The sequence below is a fragment of the Pimephales promelas genome, chromosome 22, assembly GCF_988280905.1.
Source record: "Pimephales promelas chromosome 22, fPimPro1.hap1.1, whole genome shotgun sequence".
NCBI lineage: Eukaryota > Metazoa > Chordata > Actinopteri > Cypriniformes > Leuciscidae > Pimephales > Pimephales promelas.
In genome coordinates this window covers 339,158-365,587 of record NC_142790.1, presented here as the reverse complement: position 1 = coordinate 365,587, position 26,430 = coordinate 339,158, and the positions used below count along the sequence as shown (strand labels likewise).

General features: G+C 42.0%; 1 protein-coding gene across 1 annotated transcript in view; it reads left to right on the top strand.

The window, feature by feature from the left end:
- tgfbr1b (transforming growth factor, beta receptor 1 b) overlaps positions 1-26,430 on the top strand; it is a 36,908-nt gene that overhangs the window by 1,450 nt on the left and 9,028 nt on the right. The window contains exons 2-3 of the mRNA XM_039666394.2: positions 22,144-22,389; positions 24,563-24,799. Coding sequence (XP_039522328.2) covers positions 22,144-22,389; positions 24,563-24,799 — 483 coding nt within the window. The remainder of the gene's footprint in view (positions 1-22,143; positions 22,390-24,562; positions 24,800-26,430) is intronic.

The following is a 26,430-nucleotide window of genomic DNA, read 5'->3' as shown; positions in this document are numbered from 1 at the left end:
AGTACGAGGGTATTGTCTTTTGCCTTGCAGTACATTTTTGTAAGATTATTTTTGAAATGTACATTTATTGAATTTGAAACCCATTTCCACCACATAAGAAAAAAAAAACATGCTTTTTAAAATGATGATAACCAAGTAATTTATGAGATGAGGTAATGACAATAGGTCAAAATTAAGATAAATGGGTCTTTATACATGTGGTGGCAAGAAATGCTCATTATCATGTCTAGTCAGTTTTGCTATTGAAATGACTGCAATGAGCGTTCACGTTAGGTTTAATAACTCTTATTCTGCTTTGTCCGGCGGGCTGGGAGAGGTGCAGTTATTGTCATATTCATTTATTGCCAGGTGACCTGCATTTGTGTCACCTTCAGTAAATCAGGCATGGCTGCTTTATTGGCACTGTATGAATCATAAACGTCCTTCATGAAATCATCTTCTGAATGTCATGAAAACAGCGCTGCATAAAGTCAACATGAAATGGCGTTTACAACCCGTTGTGTGTTTCGTAATCAGAATATAATATTTTCAGATTAAATAATATTAGTGTGTTACTGTAAGCTCGACCATATACTGTACTGTAATCAGCATTTGTTGCGTAATGTTGAATACCACAAAAAAAAAAGTAGAAAAACTAAAACCGTTCACACTTGATGCTGCCACTTTAAATGCTGGAGCTCTAAAGCAGGATTCTGATTGGCTGCCGATGGAACCATTGTTGATTCCAACAATATAATTTCTCTGACGCTTGCTGTTGTTGTGTGAACTCTGCTATTCTTTTACATTTAGGATGATTATTACTTCATAGTTAGTTATAGTTTTCATTATGGTTATTGGCTTTTACAGTGAGGCATTTAAAAAACAGGACATTTAATGATTTTACTCTAAAAACGCATTCATTTTTGTTGTAATGTTTCTGTTTTGTTTTGGCCATTACATTGATATCATATGGAATAGTAATGAAGATACATGATAGTGTAATACAATCACTTCAGATACTCCACACTTCACTTCACTGATTTTTATAAGATCATAAGATCAAACAGATCCTGTGTGTGTGTGTGTGTGTGTGTGTGTATCTACACCCGTTCAGCCCTCAGAGGTGCCCTGAGAGGAAGTGATGCGTACTGGCAGCGGTGGGGCTTTAACAGTGTTGTTGATTCTGGGAAATAAATAAAAACACATCTAGAGCTTTTTATGATGAAGTAATGGAGTTTTCAGTTAGTAATGGACTTGGGTGATGGGTTTAATAGCAGTCTCGTCTCCGGAGTGGACCATGGAAGTTCATAATCTTCTTGAATATTTCATCTCAGATGGGGACCAGTGCGAGCGCACGGCTCTTATGATCGCTGTTCTTCAAACCATTACACCGCTGACTCTTATGATAAAATGGGAAGTGTTGGTTTCATGTGTTGTCTGTGCTCTGAAGCGGTGTGTGTGTGTGTTCAAAACCTCCTCGGGTTCCTGAGCTCAGCGATCTGAAGTCCACAAACCCGCTTCGCCGTCGACCACAACACTCTCAGTGTCCCGGTCCCATCCGTGTGTGTGAGGATGCCGTATCGCTTTACACACATCGTCACAGGGACGCTCAGACTGTGGGATTTGTGGTTGGGATGCAATAGGAGATGTGGCGTGATTAACGGACTCTGTCAAACAACATAAACCAAGGGATTTTGCAACTTGCACTGTCAACAGATCAACACACTGTGTGTAAATGATGCAGTTCAGTCGAGATCAGCTATTTTACATTGTATTTTACATGCCTGTCAAAATATTATTTACATAAATAAATATATTCAACGCATCAATTCTTACTGACTGAGCTCAAAAATATTAGTAATAGTGTTAATGTCGTCCATATGACTATATGGGTCTATCTATATTCTAATAATGAAAGACATATTCATGATTTATTTTCACTGAAGTCATTGAATGGCATTATATCAGAAGACTTTTTCTGCAGTTCACATGTCATTATCAATTATAATTCATATTCAGACTTTTGCTCATTAGTTATAGAACAAACAATTGCGTTTGGAGGAGTCATCGACATCAAAGCTGATGAATATCGATCTTAAATATTGTTTTGTTCCTCACACAACTGCAGAAGGCTTGGAATATATTTATGGTCAGTGGTTAAAGTGGATTGGGCAGGTGGGGGAACCCTCAAATTTTGTGTGGGTGCAACAGAGAAAAAATGACTCACCGTGGGACAACAAATTGAATATCGTGGTATAGCAGTACTTTTTGGGTGTCGCTGAGGCACCAAGTAGCCTATGACTTATTTATCAGATTTTTTAATGTTTTTATTTTGGCCCATCTACACCAGTTTAATGACTGGGACAAAAATTGCGCCTTGGCACTGAAGCCAAACCACACACAGGTCTATGTACATTAAAATGTGAGGTAGTTAGGGGGGTTCAGGGCCTCCCCCGAGTAAATTTGAGTTCTCTGACCAAATTATGTGCAATTTAAGACTTTTTAAGGCCAAAAGAAAAAAAAAGGATAATAAATATCTTTAAAACCATGTCAGTGGGCATTAGATTATTTTGTCAACACCCGCTCTCTCTTCATCTACACTTTATATTTCTCAGTCTCCTGATCCTGCCCTATTTCTTCCCCTCTTAAACTCCTAAACCTCCTGAACTTTGACTGATAGTCTTTCATTTTCGTCTGTGTCCGTGAAGTAAATAGGCTTAACCTTCAAATGGTCTTCGTTCATACTTCTGGCCTTCGGGGTCTATACGACCCCAACAATTGATTGAGTAATTGTACAAAAAATATACATTTTTAATCATACAAATACTATATCATTTTTTTGTTTCCTTCTCATCTATTCATTAATGCTGTGTTTTTGGAGATATGAAGTACTTTTGTATCAATATACCACACAATTCATCAACTACACCATTAGCTTGCATATGAAATATTATTTTTTATGATGCATTGGCATAGGCCTTCATTTCTGTGTAAAAAATTTCAGATTTATGCCAGATTTTTTTTTGACACACAAAGAAAAAATATTTAGTTTTTTTCACATTTCCTATTTATTTAAATGTGGGGTCATGTTGACTCCGTGTGTGGAGATCCCGGTGTGTGTGTGTGTGGAGATCCAGATCCCGAACTCTTTAGAAAGAACGGTCCGTCATGTGCTCCGACACGCTAGCGATTAGCAGAGCCAGAAAAGTGTGTGTTTGAGCGGTGTGTGTGTGTGCGGGTTACTGCTCGTCTCTCTGAAGGCTTGTTAGCGCGTCAGCTCCAGAACGCCGTGGACTCACTCGGAGACAGTTTCTGGAGTGTTGTGTCCCAGAAAACCTGTCTCCGGCTAGGCCTAACTCGAGAACAACACGCCCACGGAGTGTGTGTCTCCTGACAGCCTAGCACAGACGTCCCCTGAAACCTCATGAAGACACACACACACTCCCTCTGATCGCCAGCCGATGCAGCGAGCTCACTGTCAGCGAAACACCAGTTACTCGTCTGGCAGAATCACACTGGAGTTATACAGCGATCCTCTATGAAAGAGCAGCATCTGTGCTGGAGTGTGTGTTCTTCACCAGACGCCTCTTTTAAATAACGTGTTCATGAAGTGAAATACACTCGCTGGGATGTTTAGCACTGAACATTAGGGCTCAGGGTTGAACTTCCTGTGGCTTGTGTTGAATATAAATTCTCAGAAGACTTAATTGTTTTTAAAAATGTAAAATGAATCGGAACAGATGCTGTTTTGCTCCAAAAATAACCAGTAATCATCCTAAAGGCCCGTACACACTGGGACAAATATCAGCGCGCCTTATTCGTCAGCGTTTTCAATGCTTTTTTTGTGTTCACACCCAAGCGATTTTCGCTGACGATGAGCCGAGTGAACATGCAAATTCATTCCCTGACATTAGATGGCGCCAATTTGCTCTGCAATACCACTCCATATCATGAGAGTTTTTGACGCGTCAAACTAAAAAAACGAACCCGAGTCGTTTTTAAAAAAAAAATAACGCTAAAATGTGAGCGCACACTCACATTGGCGCCCTTTGTTTAGTGACGAGGCGTTAAACGTCGGCGAATAACGCGCGCGAAATGAACAGGCCTTAAGAGTGGGTCATCATGACTTGAATTATTTATTTCCCCTGAACTCCTTCAATTGCTCCATGTGAGGAGTGGACGGGGTTAACGTGTTCTGTTGGCATGATTTGCTCTGATTGGTGGAGATTTCTCTACAGAATCATGGGTAAAATGTTCCTGTTTAAGTCCCCATGTACTCACTAATAGTATCCCTTAAAACTCCTCTTTGATCACCAAAATGACATTTAAACTCGTGCCTTAAAATATTTCGAATGTTACTCGACACCCTTGCCTCATTTAGTGTTCATGGTGGTTCTATGAATATGCAAATGAGCCCCGCCTCCACTCACTCATTCAGAGATCCACTGGTTGACGTTCTGATTGGTTACAAGGTGGTTTGTGACGTCAGAAACACCAGCGATCTGAAAGCGTGTGTTAGAGACTGTCTTTGGTTTATTTTTCTGTGGTGTGACAAACTCAGAACACATACTTAATTTTGATTTTACAGTCAGGGACTTTAAATGAGATTATTTAAAAATAAGTCAACAGGAGCATAAAGCATGACCTCGTATTGCTGTCTTTCACAGTTTTATAAGTTAAAAACATAGACTGTAAAAAAAAATATGGATGTAGTATCCGTGACGTCACCCGTAGGTTTCTGAAGAGTGTTTTTGAAGCCTACAGTGGGCGGGGCCGTCCGTCGCCATCTTGGCAGCGCGTCACCTCTCGTCACTACCGGATCAATAGAGAGCCTAAGTCCCGCCCCTCCGCTTCCGGCTCATGGGACCTTATTTCGGAAAAAAATATGAATGGTAGTCAATGGCGAGAGACAACTTATGTTTTTATTCCGTCTGAACTGTGCCCTCAATTACACACATGATGTTTGTCAATTTAAAAGATAATCCTGAAAGTCAAAAACGTCGCAGTTTGTCATACAACAGAAGAGTAACATTTAGTTTTATGTGAAAATCGCTCTATGAACTACATCTCACGGGAAGCGAAACGAGATTCACTGCTCGTGTGTGTGTGTGCAGTCTGGTATAAAACACTCAGGTATGACGGCGTAACGTTACGATTATAACGTAAGACTGTAGAAACAATGACAGACGTTAGCCTCAGTAAAGTTAGCTTCATTCATTGAGAGAAACTGTGCGCCTTTGGGGTTTGTAGTCTTTGTAATTACGTATTTTCACAGTCTTATACCTCAACGGTTTCACATCAAACTGCGACTTTCTTTACTTAAATTGACAAACAATTCACGCTTGTCCCGAGAAAAATGGCGTTCGTCAGGTCCAGTTTTGTGTCCAGCCTCTCACGGGGATTTCGGATGCCCCAACGCCTGTGAAGAGACGACTCAACGCCTGCGATATGTTATGGCGCCGTTTGATTCATAAACAATATTTATATTTAATATTTATATTTAAACAATATGAATGTAAGCCAGAGGAGAACTGGCCCCCGACTGAGCCTGGGTTCTCCCAAGGTTTTTTTCTCCATCCAATCTGATGGAGTTTGGTTCCTTGCCACTGTCGCCTTGCTTTTGGCTTGCTTTGGGCTTGCTCAGTTGGGGTTATTTAGTGTTTAGCAATGTTGTTGATCTGTGTTGTGCTACTTTCATGATATCACTGTGAAGCTGCTTTGATACAATCTGTATTGTGAAAAGCGCTATATAAATAAATGTGACTTGACTTGACTTGACAAACATCATATGTGTAATTCAGGGCACGATTCAAACGAGATCAAAATATTTGCTGTCTCTCGCCATTGACTACCATTCAATATTTTTCCGAAATAAGGTCCCATGGTGGTCGACTGGAAGGGGAGGGACTTAGGCTCTCTATTATAATGGGCAGAGGCGGGACGCGGTGGAGCTGAGGTGCTAATGCTATATGCTACTGCCCTCGCACTGAATTGAAAAAGTAAAGCCAATGGTTAAAGTTCATGCTTTTGCCCTTGGAAATATTATAATAGTTAAGACGCAACTAAAAGTGAGACTATTTACTTTTTTATCAACTTTATTAATCTCACAAGGGGCAATTAGTTAAGAGTATGTATACAAGTACATAACACAGATCACACACATTTCTCACAACATACAAGCAGTCAACTATGTGCATCGAAAAAAATTGTAAAACAAATTGTAAAAAAAAATCACCCCCCACAGTCGTCATGAAGGGCAGAATTAGCACATAGACCAAAACAACTATTTGCCACCAGGCTGTAAACATGTTTTTTTCTGCTGTGAAGTTAGACATTTTAACTTGCGGGAGATACAGATTTGACTCGCTTTTGCAGCCAGCCTCAAGTGGTCACTCGATGAATTGCAGTTTAATTCACTTCCGTGTTGGCTGCAACAGAGAGACGGGGAGGTTGCCCCTTGGTTAATCAATTCCTTTGTAGAAACTGAATGGGATTGTACTTGCGGATCCGTCGGCTGTGCTGTATTAAAGCTGCAGTGTGTAATTACTGAAGGGAGATGCAGGTAGATGCCGTAACCACGTTCTTTGCAGGAAAAGGCTTTTTTAGGTCTGTCATTAAGTCGGTAGTATTTCATGGCAGTATGGTAGATGTGTTTCCAGAGACAGGCTCATAAATGCTCATGATTAACAATTAGGCCTTTCAGACAGATTGCACTTTTGTTTGGTGCCCCTTTTCGGTGCAGAAATTACATGCTACAGCTTTAAATAAATTGGCTAATTTACTAATGCTTTCTGCTAATAACATCGCACCATTTTCATTTCGGTTTAACACGTTATACCATATTCATATCCATTCCACATCCACAAACAGTCAGCTCTGAAAGTGGTAAATAAATCTGATATTCCATGTGAACCTGTTTTTGTCATTTAGATCTGGATTGTGATGGATGGCCGAGCTGTCGGGTCCTTCCTTACCAATCCTCTGATTCTTTATCATTGTGCAGACAAAAGCACGTATAGCATAAGGCTTATTGGGGGAGGTGAGGGGCGCCGGGCTCCATCTGATGCAGACCCACATCTGTCGAGGACAAAGGCTGGCAGAGATGGGCGTGAAGGGTTAACTGACCTATGGAAATGACCTCAGGATCCCTTGTGTGGCGAGAAAGGGTTCCTCTCCTCGACTCAGATGAGAAGGGGGATGGGAGTCTCGTGTGTGATGTGTTCACATGTGACGTGTGTGTGTGTGTGTGTGATGCATGAGCCAGCGGGCGCAGGGATTGTGGTTGCCAGGGAACGGGGGTAATTAATTCCACTGCACACGAAGGTGAGCGCGAGTTGAGTTGAGTGAGTGTCTTTCTCTGATGAAAACAAGATGCAGAGCCCGTTTCCCCGTCTCCTGTTAAATCTCTCGGGCAGCTCCGGGATCATTCCTGTGTGCCACGCTTAGCTTCTACATCACTTTACAGTGTATAGTTCTGCACTCCCAAGCATCGATAAAATTCACTTAAACTGCAGTCTTTCTCTTCTAGGAAAACAGCAAAAATATTCATGACTATATTGTCCAATCAGATCCAATCATGTCCCGATCACTTATACTACCTGTAAACCCTGAATCTATGTTACACCATACTAACCACGACACTTTATAAAAGATATCACGCCCAGTCCGCCCACACGCTCTTCTGATTGGCTGGGGGTTTTGATTGATTTGGTTACGAGTGCAGTGAGTTTGCAGAGAGACTCCACCCACACGCTCTTCTGATTGGCTGGGGGTTTTATTGACTGTTGCGTCTCATGTTGTTTGTGTGGACAAACAAATCGTTTGTTGCTTGAATCGCACCGCATCACGTCTGGTTAGGACACAGTTTTAGAGTTATCTAAAGTTATCTTCAATATAAATGTGATGAACTTCTCTGCTAATGGAAGATATCACCATCGCTAATAAATGGCCCAAATAACCACCCTAAATAAACGTTATCATCGTTCACTTGGCTTCATGCTGCTCCAAACCACGGTTCTGTTCTGTAGATGGGGAAGAACAGTTTAAAAAACAGAATCTGAAATTATATTTAGATATCCTTAAAGAGCCCCTATCATAGCATTTGAAATGTTCCTATTTTTGTTTTAGGAGTTCCCAAAAACAGTTTAACATGTTCAGCTTAGTGAAAGAGTCAGTGCACGAGAATAAAAGCAAAACAGCAAGCAAAGAAGTCAAAACGTTAAGGATAGAAGGCTGTTCTTATGTTACGTCTTCTTGCCTGAGTGTTCCTTGGCGTATATTTTAATATTAACGTGAGCGGAGTGGAAAAAAGAAAGTGTTTAGCAGGACTGATATTCCAAACGGTAAGCACGCGCTGCTTTGTTTACGTTATGTGTATCTGCAGCCGCCAGCGTCGGTTTTCCTTTTTGAATGATGAATATAGACTAATATATCTGCAGAAATAGACAGTTGGCTCATTACACGCGGGCGCAGAACGCACATTATTGCTGACAGTCGCCTGTAGTTCTCTCGGTGTGTTCACTATACCCTACACTACTCCAGCACAGACCACTATACCCTACACTACTCCATTACAGACCACTATACCCTACACTACTCCATTACAGACCACTATACCCTACACTACTCCATTACAGACCACTATACCCTACACTACTCCAGCACAGAGCACTATACCCTACACTACTCCATTACAGACCACTATACCCTACACTACTCCATTACAGACCACTATACCCTACACTACTCCATTACAGACCACTATACCCTACACTACTCCAGCACAGACCACTATACCCTACACTACTCCAGCACAGACCACTATACCCTACACTACTCCATTACAGACCACTATACCCTACACTACTCCATTACAGACCACTATACCCTACACTACTCCATTACAGACCACTATACCCTACACTACTCCATTACAGACCACTATACCCTACACTACTCCATTACAGACCACTATACCCTACACTACTCCATTACAGACCACTATACCCTACACTACTCCATTACAGACCACTATACCCTACACTACTCCATTACAGACCACTATACCCTACACTACTCCATTACAGACCACTATACCCTACACTACTCCATTACAGACCACTATACCCTACACTACTCCATTACAGACCACTATACCCTACACTACTCCATTACAGACCACTATACCCTGCACTACTCCATTACAGACCACTATACCCTACACTACTCCAGCACAGACCACTATACCCTACACTACTCCATTACAGAGCACTATACCCTACACTACTCCATTACAGACCACTATACCCTACACTACTCCATTACAGACCACTATACCCTACAGTACTCCATTACAGACCACTACACCCTGCACTACTCCATTACAGACCACTATACCCTACACTACTCCAGCACAGACCACTATACCCTACACTACTCCATTACAGACCACTACACCCTGCACTACTCCATTACAGACCACTATACCCTACACTACTCCAGCACAGACCACTATACCCTACACTACTCCATTACAGACCACTATACCCTACACTACTCCATTACAGACCACTACACCCTGCACTACTCCATTACAGACCACTATACCCTACACTACTCCAGCACAGACCACTATACCCTACACTACTCCATTACAGACCACTACACCCTGCACTACTCCATTACAGACCACTATACCCTACACTACTCCATTACAGACCACTATACCCTACACTACTCCATTACAGACCACTATACCCTACACTACTCCATTACAGACCACTATACCCTACACTACTCCATTACAGACCACTATAGCCTGCACTACTCCATTACAGAGCACTATACCCTACACTACTCCATTACAGACCACTATACCCTACACTACTCCATTACAGACCACTATACCCTACACTACTCCATTACAGACCACTATACCCTGCACTACTCCATTACAGACCACTATACCCTACACTACTCCATTACAGACCACTATACCCTACACTACTCCAGCACAGACCACTATACCCTACACTACTCCATTACAGACCACTATACCCTACACTACTCCATTACAGACCACTATACCCTACACTACTCCATTACAGACCACTATACCCTACACTACTCCATTACAGACCACTATACCCTACAGTACTCCATTACAGACCACTATACCCTACAGTACTCCATTACAGACCACTATACCCTACAGTACTCCATTACAGACCACTATACCCTACAGTACTCCATTACAGACCACTATACCCTACACTACTCCATTACAGACCACTATACCCTACACTACTCCATTACAGACCACTATACCCTACACTACTCCATTACAGACCACTATACCCTACAGTACTCCATTACAGACCACTATACCCTACAGTACTCCATTACAGACCACTATACCCTACAGTACTCCATTACAGACCACTATACCCTACAGTACTCCATTACAGACCACTATACCCTACACTACTCCATTACAGACCACTATACCCTACACTACTCCATTACAGACCACTATACCCTACACTACTCCATTACAGACCACTATACCCTACACTACTCCATTACAGACCACTATACCCTACACTACTCCATTACAGACCACTATACCCTACACTACTCCATTACAGACCACTATACCCTACAGTACTCCATTACAGACCACTATACCCTACAGTACTCCATTACAGACCACTATACCCTACACTACTCCAGCACAGACCACTATACCCTACACTACTCCATTACGGACCACTATCCCCTACACTACTCCATTACGGACCACTATACCCTACACTACTCCAGCACAGACCACTATACCCTACACTACTCCATTACAGACCACTATACCCTACACTACTCCATTACAGACCACTATACCCTACACTACTCCATTACAGACCACTATACCCTACACTACTCCAGCACAGACCACTATACCCTACACTACTCCAGCACAGACCACTATACCCTACACTACTCCAGCACAGAGCACTATACCCTACACTACTCCATTACAGACCACTATACCCTACACTACTCCATTACAGACCACTATACCCTACACTACTCCATTACAGACCACTATACCCTACACTACTCCAGCACAGACCACTATACCCTACACTACTCCAGCACAGACCACTATACCCTACACTACTCCATTACAGACCACTATACCCTACACTACTCCATTACAGACCACTATACCCTACACTACTCCATTACAGACCACTATACCCTACACTACTCCATTACAGACCACTATACCCTACACTACTCCATTACAGACCACTATACCCTACACTACTCCATTACAGACCACTATACCCTACACTACTCCATTACAGACCACTATACCCTACACTACTCCATTACAGACCACTATACCCTACACTACTCCATTACAGACCACTATACCCTGCACTACTCCATTACAGACCACTATACCCTACACTACTCCATTACAGACCACTATACCCTACACTACTCCATTACAGACCACTATACCCTACACTACTCCATTACAGACCACTATACCCTACACTACTCCATTACAGACCACTATACCCTACAGTACTCCATTACAGACCACTATACCCTACACTACTCCAGCACAGACCACTATACCCTACACTACTCCATTACGGACCACTATACCCTACACTACTCCAGCACAGACCACTATACCCTACACTACTCCATTACAGACCACTATACCCTACACTACTCCATTACAGACCACTATACCCTACACTACTCCATTACAGACCACTATACCCTACACTACTCCATTACAGACCACTATACCCTACACTACTCCATTACAGACCACTATACCCTGCACTACTCCATTACAGACCACTATACCCTACACTACTCCATTACAGACCACTATACCCTGCACTACTCCATTACAGACCACTATACCCTACACTACTCCATTACAGACCACTATACCCTACACTACTCCATTACAGACCACTATACCCTACACTACTCCATTACAGACCACTATACCCTACACTACTCCATTACAGACCACTATACCCTACACTACTCCAGCACAGACCACTATACCCTACACTACTCCATTACAGACCACTAAAGGACTGATTGAAAACGAGCGAGCGAATAGGACATCAAGTGTGCCAAAAGTTCGGATCTTTGGATCGTCATTTCATTGAGTGTGTATTGATTGTACTCCCATGATTGATGTGCATTATGGAATTGAATGAGAGCACGTGAAAATATCAGCAATGGTTTCGTACACCACTACAAATGTCTGTCCTCCCAAACAGTGTGCTATATAAAGGGGACAGGGAAGGGTTTCATGGAGAAGCATGGCCTTAAATTATAAAGTTGTGGACGTATATTCTTAATTTGTAGCCATGAAATCTATATTGGAGCAATAAAACAGGTTTTTGTTCCTTGTTAAACATCCTTGTTAACCCTAACCCACATATATAAATTAATGCTGTTTAATACTGTCGTTCATAGTCTTTTTGGTGACACTTTACAATAAGGTTCATTAGATAACATTAACTGTACTTCTAAAGCTTTATTAATCTTAGTTAATATTAATTTCAACATTTACTAACACATTCAAATCGAAGGTTGTATTTGTAAACATTAGTTAATGCACTGTGAACTAACACAATGAACAGCTGTATTTATATTAACCAACAAAGAGGAATAAATCCAGTTACAAATGTGTTGCTCATGTTAGTTAATGTGTTAGCTAATGTTATCTAATCAACCTTATTGTAAAGTGTGACCGTCTTTTTTCACTTTGATGGCTCAAATTCTGTCTCATATTATTAGCCGAGTGAGATTTGTGGTTGCGAATGTGAACCAATCTAGTTTTCCGCTTTACCAGTTTACATCGATGAATCATCTTGGCTCTGAAACCTCAACAGGCACTTTAATCAACAAGAGCACAAAGCACACACTCTTTATGAGGAGGATTACACCAGTGGCCCAAACGCATGCGAGCCGAACACACAGCGAACCGCACTTGGCTTTTCAAAGCCAGATAATTCAATTACTACAAAAGAGGTCGAAGCCAACGGCCCCAAAGATGTGGAATCCAATTGTCATTGATTCCCAAAATCGGTAGTCATTGTCTCGAGAGCCTTTTCCCCTGCTTGCTTTGTGTCCGCGTTAGATGAATCCGCTCCAGTCCTTTTCATTCCTCGACCCAGCGAGTGCGCGGAGGCGGGCCTGCTCTGTTCATCTGGCCGTGGCTGAGCTCTTCATCAGATACAGCTGGAGGAATTAAGCTTATACGAGACTCGAAGTTGCATGCTTTCCCTGAATGGCCTATTTTATTCTGTAATGTAATTAAAGCATTCCTCTTAGACTGTTTCACGGGATGTGCTTCAATATAAATGTGATGAACTTCTCTGCTAATGGAAGATATCACCATCGCTAATAAATGGCCCAAATAACCACCCTAAATAACCGTTATCATCGTTCACTTGGCTTCATGCTGCTCCAAACCACGGTTCTGTTCTGTAGATGGGGAAGAACAGTTTAAAAACCAGAATCTGAAATGATATTTAGATATCCTTAAAGAGCTCCTATCATAGCATTTGAAATGTTCCTATTTTTGTTTTAGGAGTTCCCAAAAACAGTTTAACATGTTCAGCTTAGTGAAAGAGTCAGTGCACGAGAATAAAAGCAAAACAGCAAGCAAAGAAGTCAAAACGTTAAGGATAGAAGGCTGTTCTTATGTTACGTCTTCTTGCCTGAGTGTTCCTTGGCGTATATTTTAATATTAACGTGAGCGGAGTGGAAAAAAGAAAGTGTTTAGCAGGACTGATATTCCAAACGGTAAGCACGCGCTGCTTTGTTTACGTTATGTGTATCTGCAGCCGCCAGCGTCGGTTTTCCTTTTTGAATGACGAATATAGACTAATATATCTGCAGAAATAGACAGTTGGCTCATTACACGCGGGCGCAGAACGCACATTATAGCTGACAGTCGCCTGTAGTTCTCTCGGTGTGTTCAAGTGCAGCTTTTTACCTCGACGAGCGCGGACAAGAGGCGACAACACAGTCTGCCTTCATCAGCGCTAGTTCGTTGGCGTCTGCTTGGTGTGTTCTGGGCTTTAAAGGGCATGTTAAATAACATGTATTCGTGGTTTTTCTTTTTTAAAAGTCTTATTTTTCATAAACTTCACCTTTATTGTCAGCCGCGCTCTCCTCTGTCCCCTGAACGAGCGATCGACTTCCTGATTCTATGAAACCACTCCCTCAGAAACAGGCAGTGGGCTCAGATTGGCTAGTTTGGCCCGGTGTGTTGTGATTGGCTAAACCGTCGCTCACGTTGTCCGAAAGTGGGTCAAACCCAGGATTAGTGTGGTGTTCCTAATAATCCTTTAGGTGAGTGTATAATTCAATATTATAAAATGAAGTTCTGTTTGTTTTAGAATGAATTTTCCCATTAGATTTTAGAGATGTATCTACTCTTGAACGTATGAGTGGAGTCCTGTGGCATCATGGGATAGTAATGCTGTGGACCAATCAGAAGCCAGAGCTGAAACTGCAGGATTGTTACAGTGACAAATGTGTTTTAGGGTTGGTGGGAGTTCAGCAAAAAATCTAAGTGTCACCACCACGCTGTTATTACACGGATCAAATGTCTTTGCTTCCCAATTCAGACTGGAGTAATAAACACACACGTTCAAGACGGACCCAGAATCCCTGCTGGAGTTTGGCTGCTGGTTTTGTTTGGGTCGAGCGAGTGGTTTGCCCGCAGCTCATCTCAGTCTGCTGACCCGTCCCAGAATAGTCTTGGCTTTGTGTTGCTCCGCAGATTCAGGCGTTCAGAGCAGCAGGACAAACACTGAGTCAGTGTTTACACACACTTCCCTCTCTCTCCTTCGTCACTGGAGTGCAGAGTTCCTCTCATATACTCTCAGATCCTCTAATATCCTCTAATATCCTCTTATATACTCTCAGATACTCTCATATAATCTCAGATCCTCTCAGATCCTCTCATATTCTCTCAGATCCTCTCAGATCCTCTCATATCCTCTCATATACTCTCAGATACTCTCAGATCCTCTAATATCCTTGAATATACTCTCAGATCCTCTCATATCCTCTCATATACTCTCAGATCCTCTCATATCCTCTCATATCCTCTCAGATACTAGATCCTCTAATATCCTCGAATATCCTCTCAGATCCTCTCATATTCTCTCATATACTCTCAGATCCTCTCATATCCTCTCATATACTCTCAGATACTCTCAGATCGTCTAATATCCTCGAATATACTCTCAGATCCTCTCATATCCTCTCATATACTCTCAGATCCTCTAATATCCTCGAATATCCTCTCAGATCCTCTCATATTCTCTCATATACTCTCATATCCTCTAATATACTCTCAGATCCTTTCATATCCTCTCATATCGTCTCAGATCCTCTCAGAACCTCTCATATCCTCTAATATACTCTCATATCCTCTCATATACTCTCATACTCTCAGATACTCTCAGATACTCTCATACTCTCATATACTCTCAGATCCTCTCATATTCTCTCATATCCTCTCAGATCCTCTCATATAGTCTCATATACTCTCATATCGTCTCAGATCCTCACAGAACCTCTCATATCCTCTAATATGCTCTCAGAACCTCTCATATCCTCTCATCTACTCTCATATCCTCTCAGATGCTCTCTTATGCTCTCAGATCCTCTCATATCCTCCCATATACTTTCATTTCCTCTCAGATCTTTTCAGATCCTCTCATATCCTCTCAGATCCTCCCATATACTCTCATATCCTCTCAGATCATCTTATATCCTCTCAGATCATCTCATATCATCTCATATCATCTCATATCCTCTCAGATCCTCTCAGATCATCTCATATCCTCTCAGATCATCTCATATCCTCTCAGATCCTCCCATATCCTCTCAGATCATCTCATATCCTCTCATATCTTCTCATATCCTCTCATATCTTCTCATATCCTCTCAGATCCTCTCAGATCCTATCTCAGAAAAGCCCAAAATGGGCGGAGCCTGCCGTCACCATCTTGGCCACGTGTCACTCCACTTTTTCTGCTGTAAAGTTGGATATTTTAACATGGAGGTCTATGTGATTGACACTCTTTTGCAGCCTGTCTCTAGTGGCCAGTCGATGAAGTGCAGTTTAAGGTATTCCATGTTGGTTTCAAGAGAGAGATCAGGAGGTTGCCACTTGGTCAAAATGCATTCACGATTGGCCATATTTGCCTTTCTAATCCATGTTAGATTTGGGCCTAATTCAGAAGTGAAGAATTGACTAAGAATCTCGAAGAAGAAACTATGAAGAAACATCGTTATTTCAACAAAAATACATCAAATGTAAAGTGTAATGCAGGGAATTTTGGACTTTTACTGTGAAATTATTTTGCATGTACAGTTAGATCTATCACAGTTATTCAGTAGGGGTGGCACGGTTCACGAAACCGACGGTTCGGTTTGTATCACGGTTTTAGGGTCACGGTTTTCGGTTCTGTACGGTTCTTGTTATTTTTTTCTTTTAATCTTTAACACTTCAGAAATGTACTTCATCATGTGATATATAGCTTAATTATCCACACTTTAGGATACAGTATAAAAAAAATTATATTCATGCAATCATGCACAAACTGAATTTGACTCTTTGACTTTAAGCACATTTTGGGACTATCTCAGAGGAAAGCTATGTGAGATTTTGACACAGCAAGAGAGAAGAAATTGACATGCTTTTCGTTTATTTGGCAAAAAAAAGGAGAATGTGAATCTCTACAAGAACTTGTGCATTTTTATCACACAAATCACAAAGAAATTAACTTGCATTTATGAACTGACAACTTTTGTAGCTCTTACAAAAATTCTATCTTTTAAAAGAAAAAAAAAGGAACTACACTGTCTTTTATGAATAAGTCAATATACATGAAACCTCATTGCCTATAATTAGGCTATAGAAATAGCAAAGGCCATAAACATAAAGTGAAAAGTTCAACCTCAACACAAAAAACAGTATCAACAATGCTTCTATTCCCAAAAAGTGAGGGTACCTTTTTTCAGTTTAAATTAAAGTGCAGGGTTTGGAAACATTTGACTGAAGCTCTTATCTAAATATAAAGTGCCACTGTAACGTTATATTAAAATACCATAACATGAAATCAAAAATGTCCCCACACACCGGACTTATAGACTTATAGGACGCTGGCGCATCCTCCAACTCCCTCATCTCTCCCACTTGCCATTTCTCCGCGTGCCGTGACCTGCAGCGCTCCATACTCCACTTTTACTGGCTTGTTTACTAACTTGAACCGGCGCTGCACAGAGCGATCGGTAATGACATCAAATACCGCGAAAGTGAGTGACGGAGCCGTCGTTCCCGCTCTAGTGTGATGTTATTCACCGGTCGCTCTGTGCAGCGCCGGTCCAAGTCGAACAAGCTTATGTCGCGCGAAAAGAAAACAAACGTCACATACGGGCACGAGGTTACATTGCGCATGCGTCGAACCGTGAGACGCACAGACGCTCCGAACCGAGACAAGCGAACCGAACGGTTCGGGTGTTTTTTCATGTACCGTGCCACCCCTACTGTATACAGCATATTACTGACATTTTCTATAAACCAATTAACAGAATTAATCTCTAAAGCGCATTAATTAAGACCTCTGTGAGCTCAGTGACGCCTGGTTCATCCTGTTTCCCTCTCGCTGTGATTTACACTGGATAACCTCGTGTCCATGCAAACCTTCAGTGTATTTCCACTAGACCAAATAGCCGGTGTGTGCCGTCAGTAGAGATGTGTTCTAGCACACACTGTCCTCGCGCTGGAAAAACACTGAGAATAATGCTGGCAAACCTTGAGCGATTCAGCAAGCCGTCCTTCTCCTGGCGTTACACACCTTTAAATAAACTCATCTCATGAATAAGCCCATGTCGAGGTGTTTACATGCACAAGAATATGGACATTAGTGTGTGTTCTGATCTGTTTCTCTCCTGCTGACACAAAGGAGGGCTGTAGTTCACAGAGACAAAGAGAAACGCTACGGTTACACCTCGACTCTTCTGTTTGCTTTACTGTTTCACTCCGCACAATCTCAATCCAGAAGGCAGGATTCTGAGCTGTCGTTTGAGAATACTTTTTATTATAAGCTTTGTAGTGCAACACAGACCACAGTAGAGCACAGAGGATATTGATCGTCTTGTTTGTAATATACATTCATAAGAGCAGCTCAAATACTCAAACACTGAGCTTACAGATACAGACGAGTGTTTCTATCCGGCTCCGGCCCGTAAACTAAAATAAACGCTGAAAATCATACTATATTGCGTCACATGTAGTAATACCTGAGCATTATGCATCCTTTCAAGCCCTAACCCTCAGGAAGCACATGCAGTTAATTACTATTACTCCTTAATTACACTATAACAATGACGTCCTAAAATGATGCGTGAGCCTTTGCGTTTTGTTTTATTTCATAGTTTTTAATTTTGTTGTTTTTGTGCTTTATTTTTGTGTTTTGTTTTGTCATTTACTTATGTTTTGTTTTATTTTATTTTGTGCCTGTCTTGTTGTATTTTGTGGTGTTTATTTGATTTAGTTTTATTTTGTTGTTTTGTTCAATTTAATTTGCTGTTTTTGTTTTTATGTTTTATTTTGTTTAGTTTAATTTTGTTGTTTTGTTTAACTTTTGGAGTTGTTTTATTTTATGGTTGTTTTGTTTAATCACTGTTTGTTGTTTTGTTTAATTTTGTTTTATTTTGTGGTTGTATTTTGTAGTTTTTTTTCCGTGTGTGTGTTTTGTGTTATATTGTAGTTTTGTTTAGTTTTTGCCTAAAGCCGTTGACTGATTTGACACACACACACACACACACACACACATGCACGCACTACGGTTGGGGATAAAGACACAATAGAGCCGATGGCTGATTTGTTCCTCGATGATGAGAAATGGAGGCAAATGGAAAATTGACAAGGCGATATATCCAAACCAATGTTAATTACAAAATAAACATAAATATTTTTTTTAAACTTCATAAAATGCTTTAGATCCTCTGATGATGTTGGTAATGTGCGCTGGGATATGAACACATATTTTACTCCAAGCTTTAATACTTACATAGACACATTGTAATTCCTATAATGATGATCTATAGCTTCAGTGATGATCTATAGCGTCAGTGATGACCTATAACTTCAGTGATGACCTATAGCTTCAGTGATGATGTATAGCTTCAGTGATGATCTATAACCTTAGTGATGACCTATAGCGTCAGTGATGACCTGTAGCTTCAGTGATGATATATAGCTTCAGTGATGATCTATAGCTTCAGTGATGACCTATAGCTTCAGTGATGATCTATAGCTTCAGTGATGATGTATAGCGTCAGTGATGATCTATAACCTTAGTGATGACCTATAGCGTCAGTGATGATATATAGCTTCAGTGATGATCTATAACTTCAGTGATGACCTATAGCGTCAGTGATGATCTAAAACTTCAGTGATGACCTATAGCTTCAGTGATGATCTATAACTTCAGTGATGACCTATAGCGTCAGTGATGACCTATAGCTTCAGTGATGATCTATAACTTCAGTGATGACCTATAGCGTCAGTGATGATCTATAGCTTCAGTGATGATATATAGCTTCAGTGATGATCTATAACTTCAGTGATGACCTATAGCGTCAGTGATGATCTATAGCTTCAGTGATGATCTATAGCTTCAGTGATGATCTATAACTTCAGTGATGACCTATAGCGTCAGTGATGATCTATAGCTTCAGTGATGATATATAGCTTCAGTGATGATCTATAACTTCAGTGATGACCTATAGCTTCAGTGATGATCTAAAACTTCAGTGATGACCTATAGCTTCAGTGATGATCTATAACTTCAGTGATGACCTATAGCGTCAGTGATGATCTATAGCTTCAGTGATGATATATAGCTTCAGTGATGATCTATAACTTCAGTGATGATCTATAACTTCAGTGATGATGTATAGCTTCAGTGATGATGTATAGCTTCAGTGATGATCTATAGCTTCAGTGATGATCTATAGCTTCAGTGATGACCTATAGCTTCAGTGATGATATATAGCTTCAGTGATGATCCATAATGATCTATAGCTTCAGTGATGATCTATAACTTCAGTGATGACCTATAGCGTCAGTGATGATATATAGCATCAGTGATGATCTATAGCTTCAGTGATGATCTATAGCGTCAGTGATGATCTATAGCTTCAGTGATGATCTATAGCTTCAGTGATGATGTATAGCTTCAGTGATGACCTATAGCTTCAGTGATGATCTATAATGATCTATAGCTTCAGTGATGATATATAGCTTCAGTGATGATCTATAGCTTCAGTGATGACCTATAGCGTCAGTGATGATCTATAGCGTCAATGATGATCTAGTGATCTATAGCTTCAGTGATGATCTATAGCTTCAGTGATGATCTATAGCTTCAGTGATGATGTATAGCTTCAGTGATGATCTATAGCTTCAGTGATGATATATAGCTTCAGTGATGATCTATAGCTTCAGTGATGATATATAGCTTCAGTGATGATCTATAGCTTCAGTGATGATATATAGCTTCAGTGATGATCTATAGCTTCAGTGATGACCTATAGCGTCAGTGATGATCTATAGCGTCAATGATGATCTAGTGATCTATAGCTTCAGTGATGATCTATAGCTTCAGTGATGACCTATAGCTTCAGTGATGATCTATAATGATCTATAGCTTCAGTGATGATATATAGCTTCAGTGATGATCTATAGCTTCAGTGATGACCTATAGCGTCAGTGATGATCTATAGCGTCAATGATGATCTAGTGATCTATAGCTTCAGTGATGACCTATAGCTTCAGTGATGACCTATAGCGTCAGTGATGATCTATAGCGTCAATGATGATCTAGTGATCTATAGCGTCAGTGATGATCTATAGCGTCAGTGATGATCTATAGCTTCAGCAGAGCTCATGCGCCAGGTGCGGTTCACACAGCTCAGGGTCACTGTGGTTCTAGACGCATAATCCCGACTCACAGCAAACACACCTGACCTTTCACAACACTGACTGCTTTTAGTTTCTGCTTATCAGTGCAGATCTTTGTTCCTCTGTTGATCCGAGAGAAACCCCGGATTATCCCGCACCGACAGCGACACATTGTTTGCCTGTTGCCTAGCGACGCTCTGAGCCCGTAACCATGGCGATCTGCTTGAGGGCGTGGCTCCAGTCCTCTGGTGGTTCTCTGACTTCATCAATACTGGCAATCCATATTTCCCACTTTATCCCGATTGCTTGATCTCAGGCTCTAAGAATGCTTTATTCTGTAGTCATCCCATGGGATTTACTGCAACATGAGCTGCTATTGACCTTAGGAGGATGTTTCAAGGCTTTATGCACAAGAATCCTTGTATTTGAGACGTATGGATATCTGCAGAAATGTCAAGATCCAATGCCAACACTACAATTTAATTAAAGTGTACTTCAATATTTTTGTCAAATAATTGAATATTTGACTTGAGTAAAAGACTGTTTCTATACTAGAGATGATTTATTATTGGACTTTTGAGAACTCGTGATGAGAGGGAAGCAGTGCTGGTCTTCTCCATCCATTATAATGATGATGTGCACCGATAAACAAAATCATAAACGAAATCATTTCCAGTACACACTGCAATATTCCTTACATTTTTTTTTTAGCAATTTTGATTTAATAGTTGTTCTAATGAACATGTTGATCACATAGAGTGCTTTAAAATAAAGAGTGCCACTTAAAATGCAGAAATGATTTGATCATTGATCAGTTTATTATATATTATTTATTCATTCCTTTATGTATTCTTATATGAAAATTTTGACCGATACTTTTTTATATTTGAAAGCGGATAACCGATATGTTGGCTGATAAATCTAAATCCAAATTTTTATATAATCAGCCTTATAATTATATTTTATATAATAATATATATATATATATATAATAGTCTGAATACAAAAACTAAAAGTCGTAACCATTGTGTGAACACTGTTCATCTGACCGTTTTTTGTTTGACTAAGTGAAATGTTTTTTCTTCCTAACTCTTCCTCGTGTGTGTGTGTGTGTGTGTCCTCAGGCCTGCAGTGCTACTGTCACCGGTGCCCGAACCACACGTGTGCGACGGACGGGCTGTGCTACGTGTCCATCACGCGTCAGGGTAGCGTCACCACACAGCAGAGCTGGTGCATCAGCGACATCGAGCTGATCCCGCGCGACCGGCCCTTCGTCTGCGCGCCCTCCACCAAAGACGACACCGGCATCTTCCCCATGTGCTGCGACACCGACTGGTGCAACAAGAACCCCAACCTCAGCGCCTTCCCAGGTGACACTCGCTCCTCTGCAATACAGCACGGCTCTGTGCAATACTGGATTCTGATTGGTCAATAGCTCCATTATTCCCAGATAACAGCCGAGAACAGAAGCACAGGCTCGTCTGAACTCAGCAGCGCTACACACTCGCTAGCAACCGCTTTGCGTTTTGGCTAATAAAATAATAAAACTCAGTCGAATCAATATTTTGTGTAGAGTTATTGTGTAAAGCTATTTTCCGCCTGTTTATGATCCGCCTGTCGTCAGCGCCTCAGTCACAGTAAATGCTGCTCATCATGAACTACATCTGTGTTTGACACCACACACGAGATCAGCAGCTGAGACGCCTCAGAACGTCTGAAAATGAAGAAATTACCACCAAAACAAGGCCCCGTCCACACTACTGCGTTTCAGTTTAGAAACGGAGAAATAAAACAAATACGATCTCTGTCTACACTAAAACCACTGAAAACGAGGATCACGTGACCATTCACCAACACTGGGCATGCGCGTGCTGGCGCATGTTGGCAGTTGTGGCATTGTAAAATGCTAAGTGTACTTGCACAACAGCTGATAATAAAGACATCAAAGTCAGTAACGCTTGTCCATCTTGTAGTCGCTAGCGTTACGTAGTCCAGGCTGTTTTTGTATGTTTTCTTCCGGGGAAGGGTCATGTGATGGGTGGCTGACGAATCAGGGAAGGATACGCCATGACTGACGACACCCAATCAGAGAGCCGAGCGTCAGCGTTTCTAAAGTCCTCCGTTTAGTCCCGTCTTCACTAAAACGCCCTCCAGAGAATCAAAACGCAAAATGGGTCTGCTGCGTTTCTAAACTTCTCCGTTTTAGGTCTTCATTTTTGCCGTTTTCGTCTGGACGGGAGGAACGAAACGCAGTAGTGTGGACGGGCCTAAGTGCTGTGATTGTACTGTAAAATAATAAACTAGAGAAAATTAGAATTGTTTTTTGTTTTTTTTACTATTTTGTTTATGCTAGTTTTATTGTGATTATTATTAAATTGGTAAACAAATAGTATTTTAATATTTTACTGTAAAATAAAAAACTGGAAAAAATTCTTAACAGTAAATATTACAATATTCATATTCTTAATTTGTTTACCATTTTCATAATAATCACAATTAAGCATGAATTAATAATGATAATAATTGTTATTATTATTAATATTATTACTTTTATTTTATAGTTCGATTTAAATGGAATCACAACATTTTTGGCCTAATTGCCCAGCTCTACAGACAAGCAGAGCATTTACATTATAGGATATATATACATTACAATCATATATTTCTATAATGGGGTTGTTTTGTTTTGCGGCCTAGCTCTCTCCCCGCGCACATTTATACTTATACACACATTCCTGTAGCATGAAGGAGTCCGGCTCTGCCCTCGACCACAGACTTCCTGTAAACAGAGTTCTCGGGAACAGACGCTCTCGTCCAGCCTGTCGGGATCAACTTCTGTTGCGATCAATGTTCTGTCCTCAGTCTTCCGTCTGTGCAGATCTCTCATTCTTTCCCTTTTCTCTAATTAACTCGTCTTCATGGATGTTATGGATATCCACTTGGGATGAATCACGGCGTGTGTGTGCTGTTTACGGGAGCTTGTGATTTTCCCTGGAATGGGTCTGTCTGAAGTCTAGACGGTCGTCTGTGGGAACGTCTCTATTTAAAAATGAAATAAGTGTTACTAGGCTTCAGATAATATGTTAAGCATGCAGAATCGAGCATGACTCATTTTTACTTGAAACCAGACACACAGTCGGGTGTTACTGTGTGAGTTTGATGGAAGAAACACATTACAAAGACTCATGTGTCTCCTCACTCCTTACAGTCAATCAATAATCAACACAAGATCTGGCAACACTATTACAAGAACTTACAAAGCTGAAGAATCACTGTTTTCATGTACTGTTACTTTCAAAGATGATGATTTGGACTTTAATTCCATCCAGATGAAAATGATCTAAAAAAGATGCCATTAAGATTGTCGTGTTCTTTCCATTTTCTTGTTTTTTGTATCCAAGATTCTGAGTTCAATATATGTGTTGTTAGACTCTCTGTATATATTTATTTTATACTGATATCTGTATTTTAAAGGCCTTGATTGCTGTAATGTTGTTGACCTGTGTCTCTCTCTCTCTCTCTCTCTCTCTCTCACACACACAGTGCCGACACAGAAGCCGGTGGCTCTTGGGCCCGTAGCGTTCGCGGCGCTGATCGCGGGTCCGGTGTGTGTGGTGTGTTTCCTCATGGTCACGGTGTTCTACATCTGCCACAGTCGCTCGGTCCTCCACCACCGCGTGCCGAACGAGGAGGACCCCACGATGGACCATCCCTTCATTACTGTGGGAACCACGCTCAAAGACCTCATCTACGACATGACCACATCCGGCTCCGGCTCGGGTGAGTCTTACTCACTCACACACACTCACACATACTCACACACACTCTCACACACTCTCACACACTCTCACACACACTCAAAGACCTCCTCTACGACATGACCACATCCGGCTCGGGTGAGTCTTACTCACTCACACACACTCACACATACTCACACACACTCTCACACACACTCACACACTCTCACACACACTCAAAGACCTCCTCTATGACATGACCACATCCGGCACATACTGGTAGTGTCGCGTTCGTCTGGTGGTGTCGCGTTCGTCTGGTGGTGTCGCGTTTGTCTGGTGGTGTCGCGTTCGTCTGGTAGTGTCGCGTTCGTCTGGTAGTGTCGCGTTCGTCTGGTGGTGTCACATTCGTCTGGTAGTGTCGCGTTCATCTGGTAGTGTCACGTTCGTCTGGTAGTGTCACGTTCGTCTGGTAGTGTCGCGTTCGTCTGGTAGTGTCACGTTCGTCTGGTAGTGTCGCGTTCGTCTGGTGGTGTCTCGTTCGTCTGGTAGTGTCGCGTTCGTCTGGTAGTGTCACGTTCGTCTGGTGGTGTCGCGTTCGTCTGGTAGTGTCGCGTTCGTCTGGTAGTGTCGCGTTCGTCTGGTAGTGTCGCGTTCGTCTGGTGGTGTCTCGTTCGTCTGGTAGTGTCGCGTTCGTCTGGTAGTGTCGTGTTCGTCTGGTGGTGTCACATTCGTCTGGTAGTGTCGCGTTCATCTGGTAGTGTCACGTTCGTCTGGTAGTGTCACGTTCGTCTGGTAGTGTCGCGTTCGTCTGGTGGTGTCTCGTTCGTCTGGTAGTGTCGCGTTCGTCTGGTGGTGTCTCGTTCGTCTGGTAGTGTCACGTTCGTCTGGTAGTGTCACGTTCGTCTGGTGGTGTCGCGTTCGTCTGGTGGTGTCGCGTTCGTCTGGTGGTGTCGCGTTCGTCTGGTAGTGTCGCGTTCGTCTGGTGGTGTCGCGTTCGTCTGGTAGTGTCACGTTCGTCTGGTGGTGTCGCGTTCGTCTGGTAGTGTCGCGTTCGTCTGGTGGTGTCGCGTTCGTCTGGTAGTGTCGCGTTCGTCTGGTGGTGTCGCGTTCGTCTGGTAGAGTCGCGTTCGTCTGGTAGTGTCGCGTTCGTCTGGTAGAGTCGCGTTCGTCTGGTGGTGTCGCGTTCGTCTGGTAGTGTCGCGTTCGTCTGGTAGTGTCGCGTTCATCTTGTAGTGTCACGTTCGTCTGGTAGAGTCGCGTTCGTCTGGTAGTGTCGTGTTCGTCTGGTAGAGTTGCGTTCGTCTGGTAGTGTCACGTTCGTCTGGTGGTGTCGCGTTCGTCTGGTGGTGTCGCGTTCGTCTGGTGGTGTCGCGTTCGTCTGGTAGTGTCGCGTTCGTCTGGTGGTGTCGCGTTCGTCTGGTAGTGTCACGTTCGTCTGGTGGTGTCGCGTTCGTCTGGTAGTGTCGCGTTCGTCTGGTGGTGTCGCGTTCGTCTGGTAGTGTCGCGTTCGTCTGGTGGTGTCGCGTTCGTCTGGTAGAGTCGCGTTCGTCTGGTAGTGTCGTGTTCGTCTGGTAGAGTCGCGTTCGTCTGGTGGTGTCGCGTTCGTCTGGTAGTGTCGCGTTCGTCTGGTAGTGTCGCGTTCATCTTGTAGTGTCACGTTCGTCTGGTAGAGTC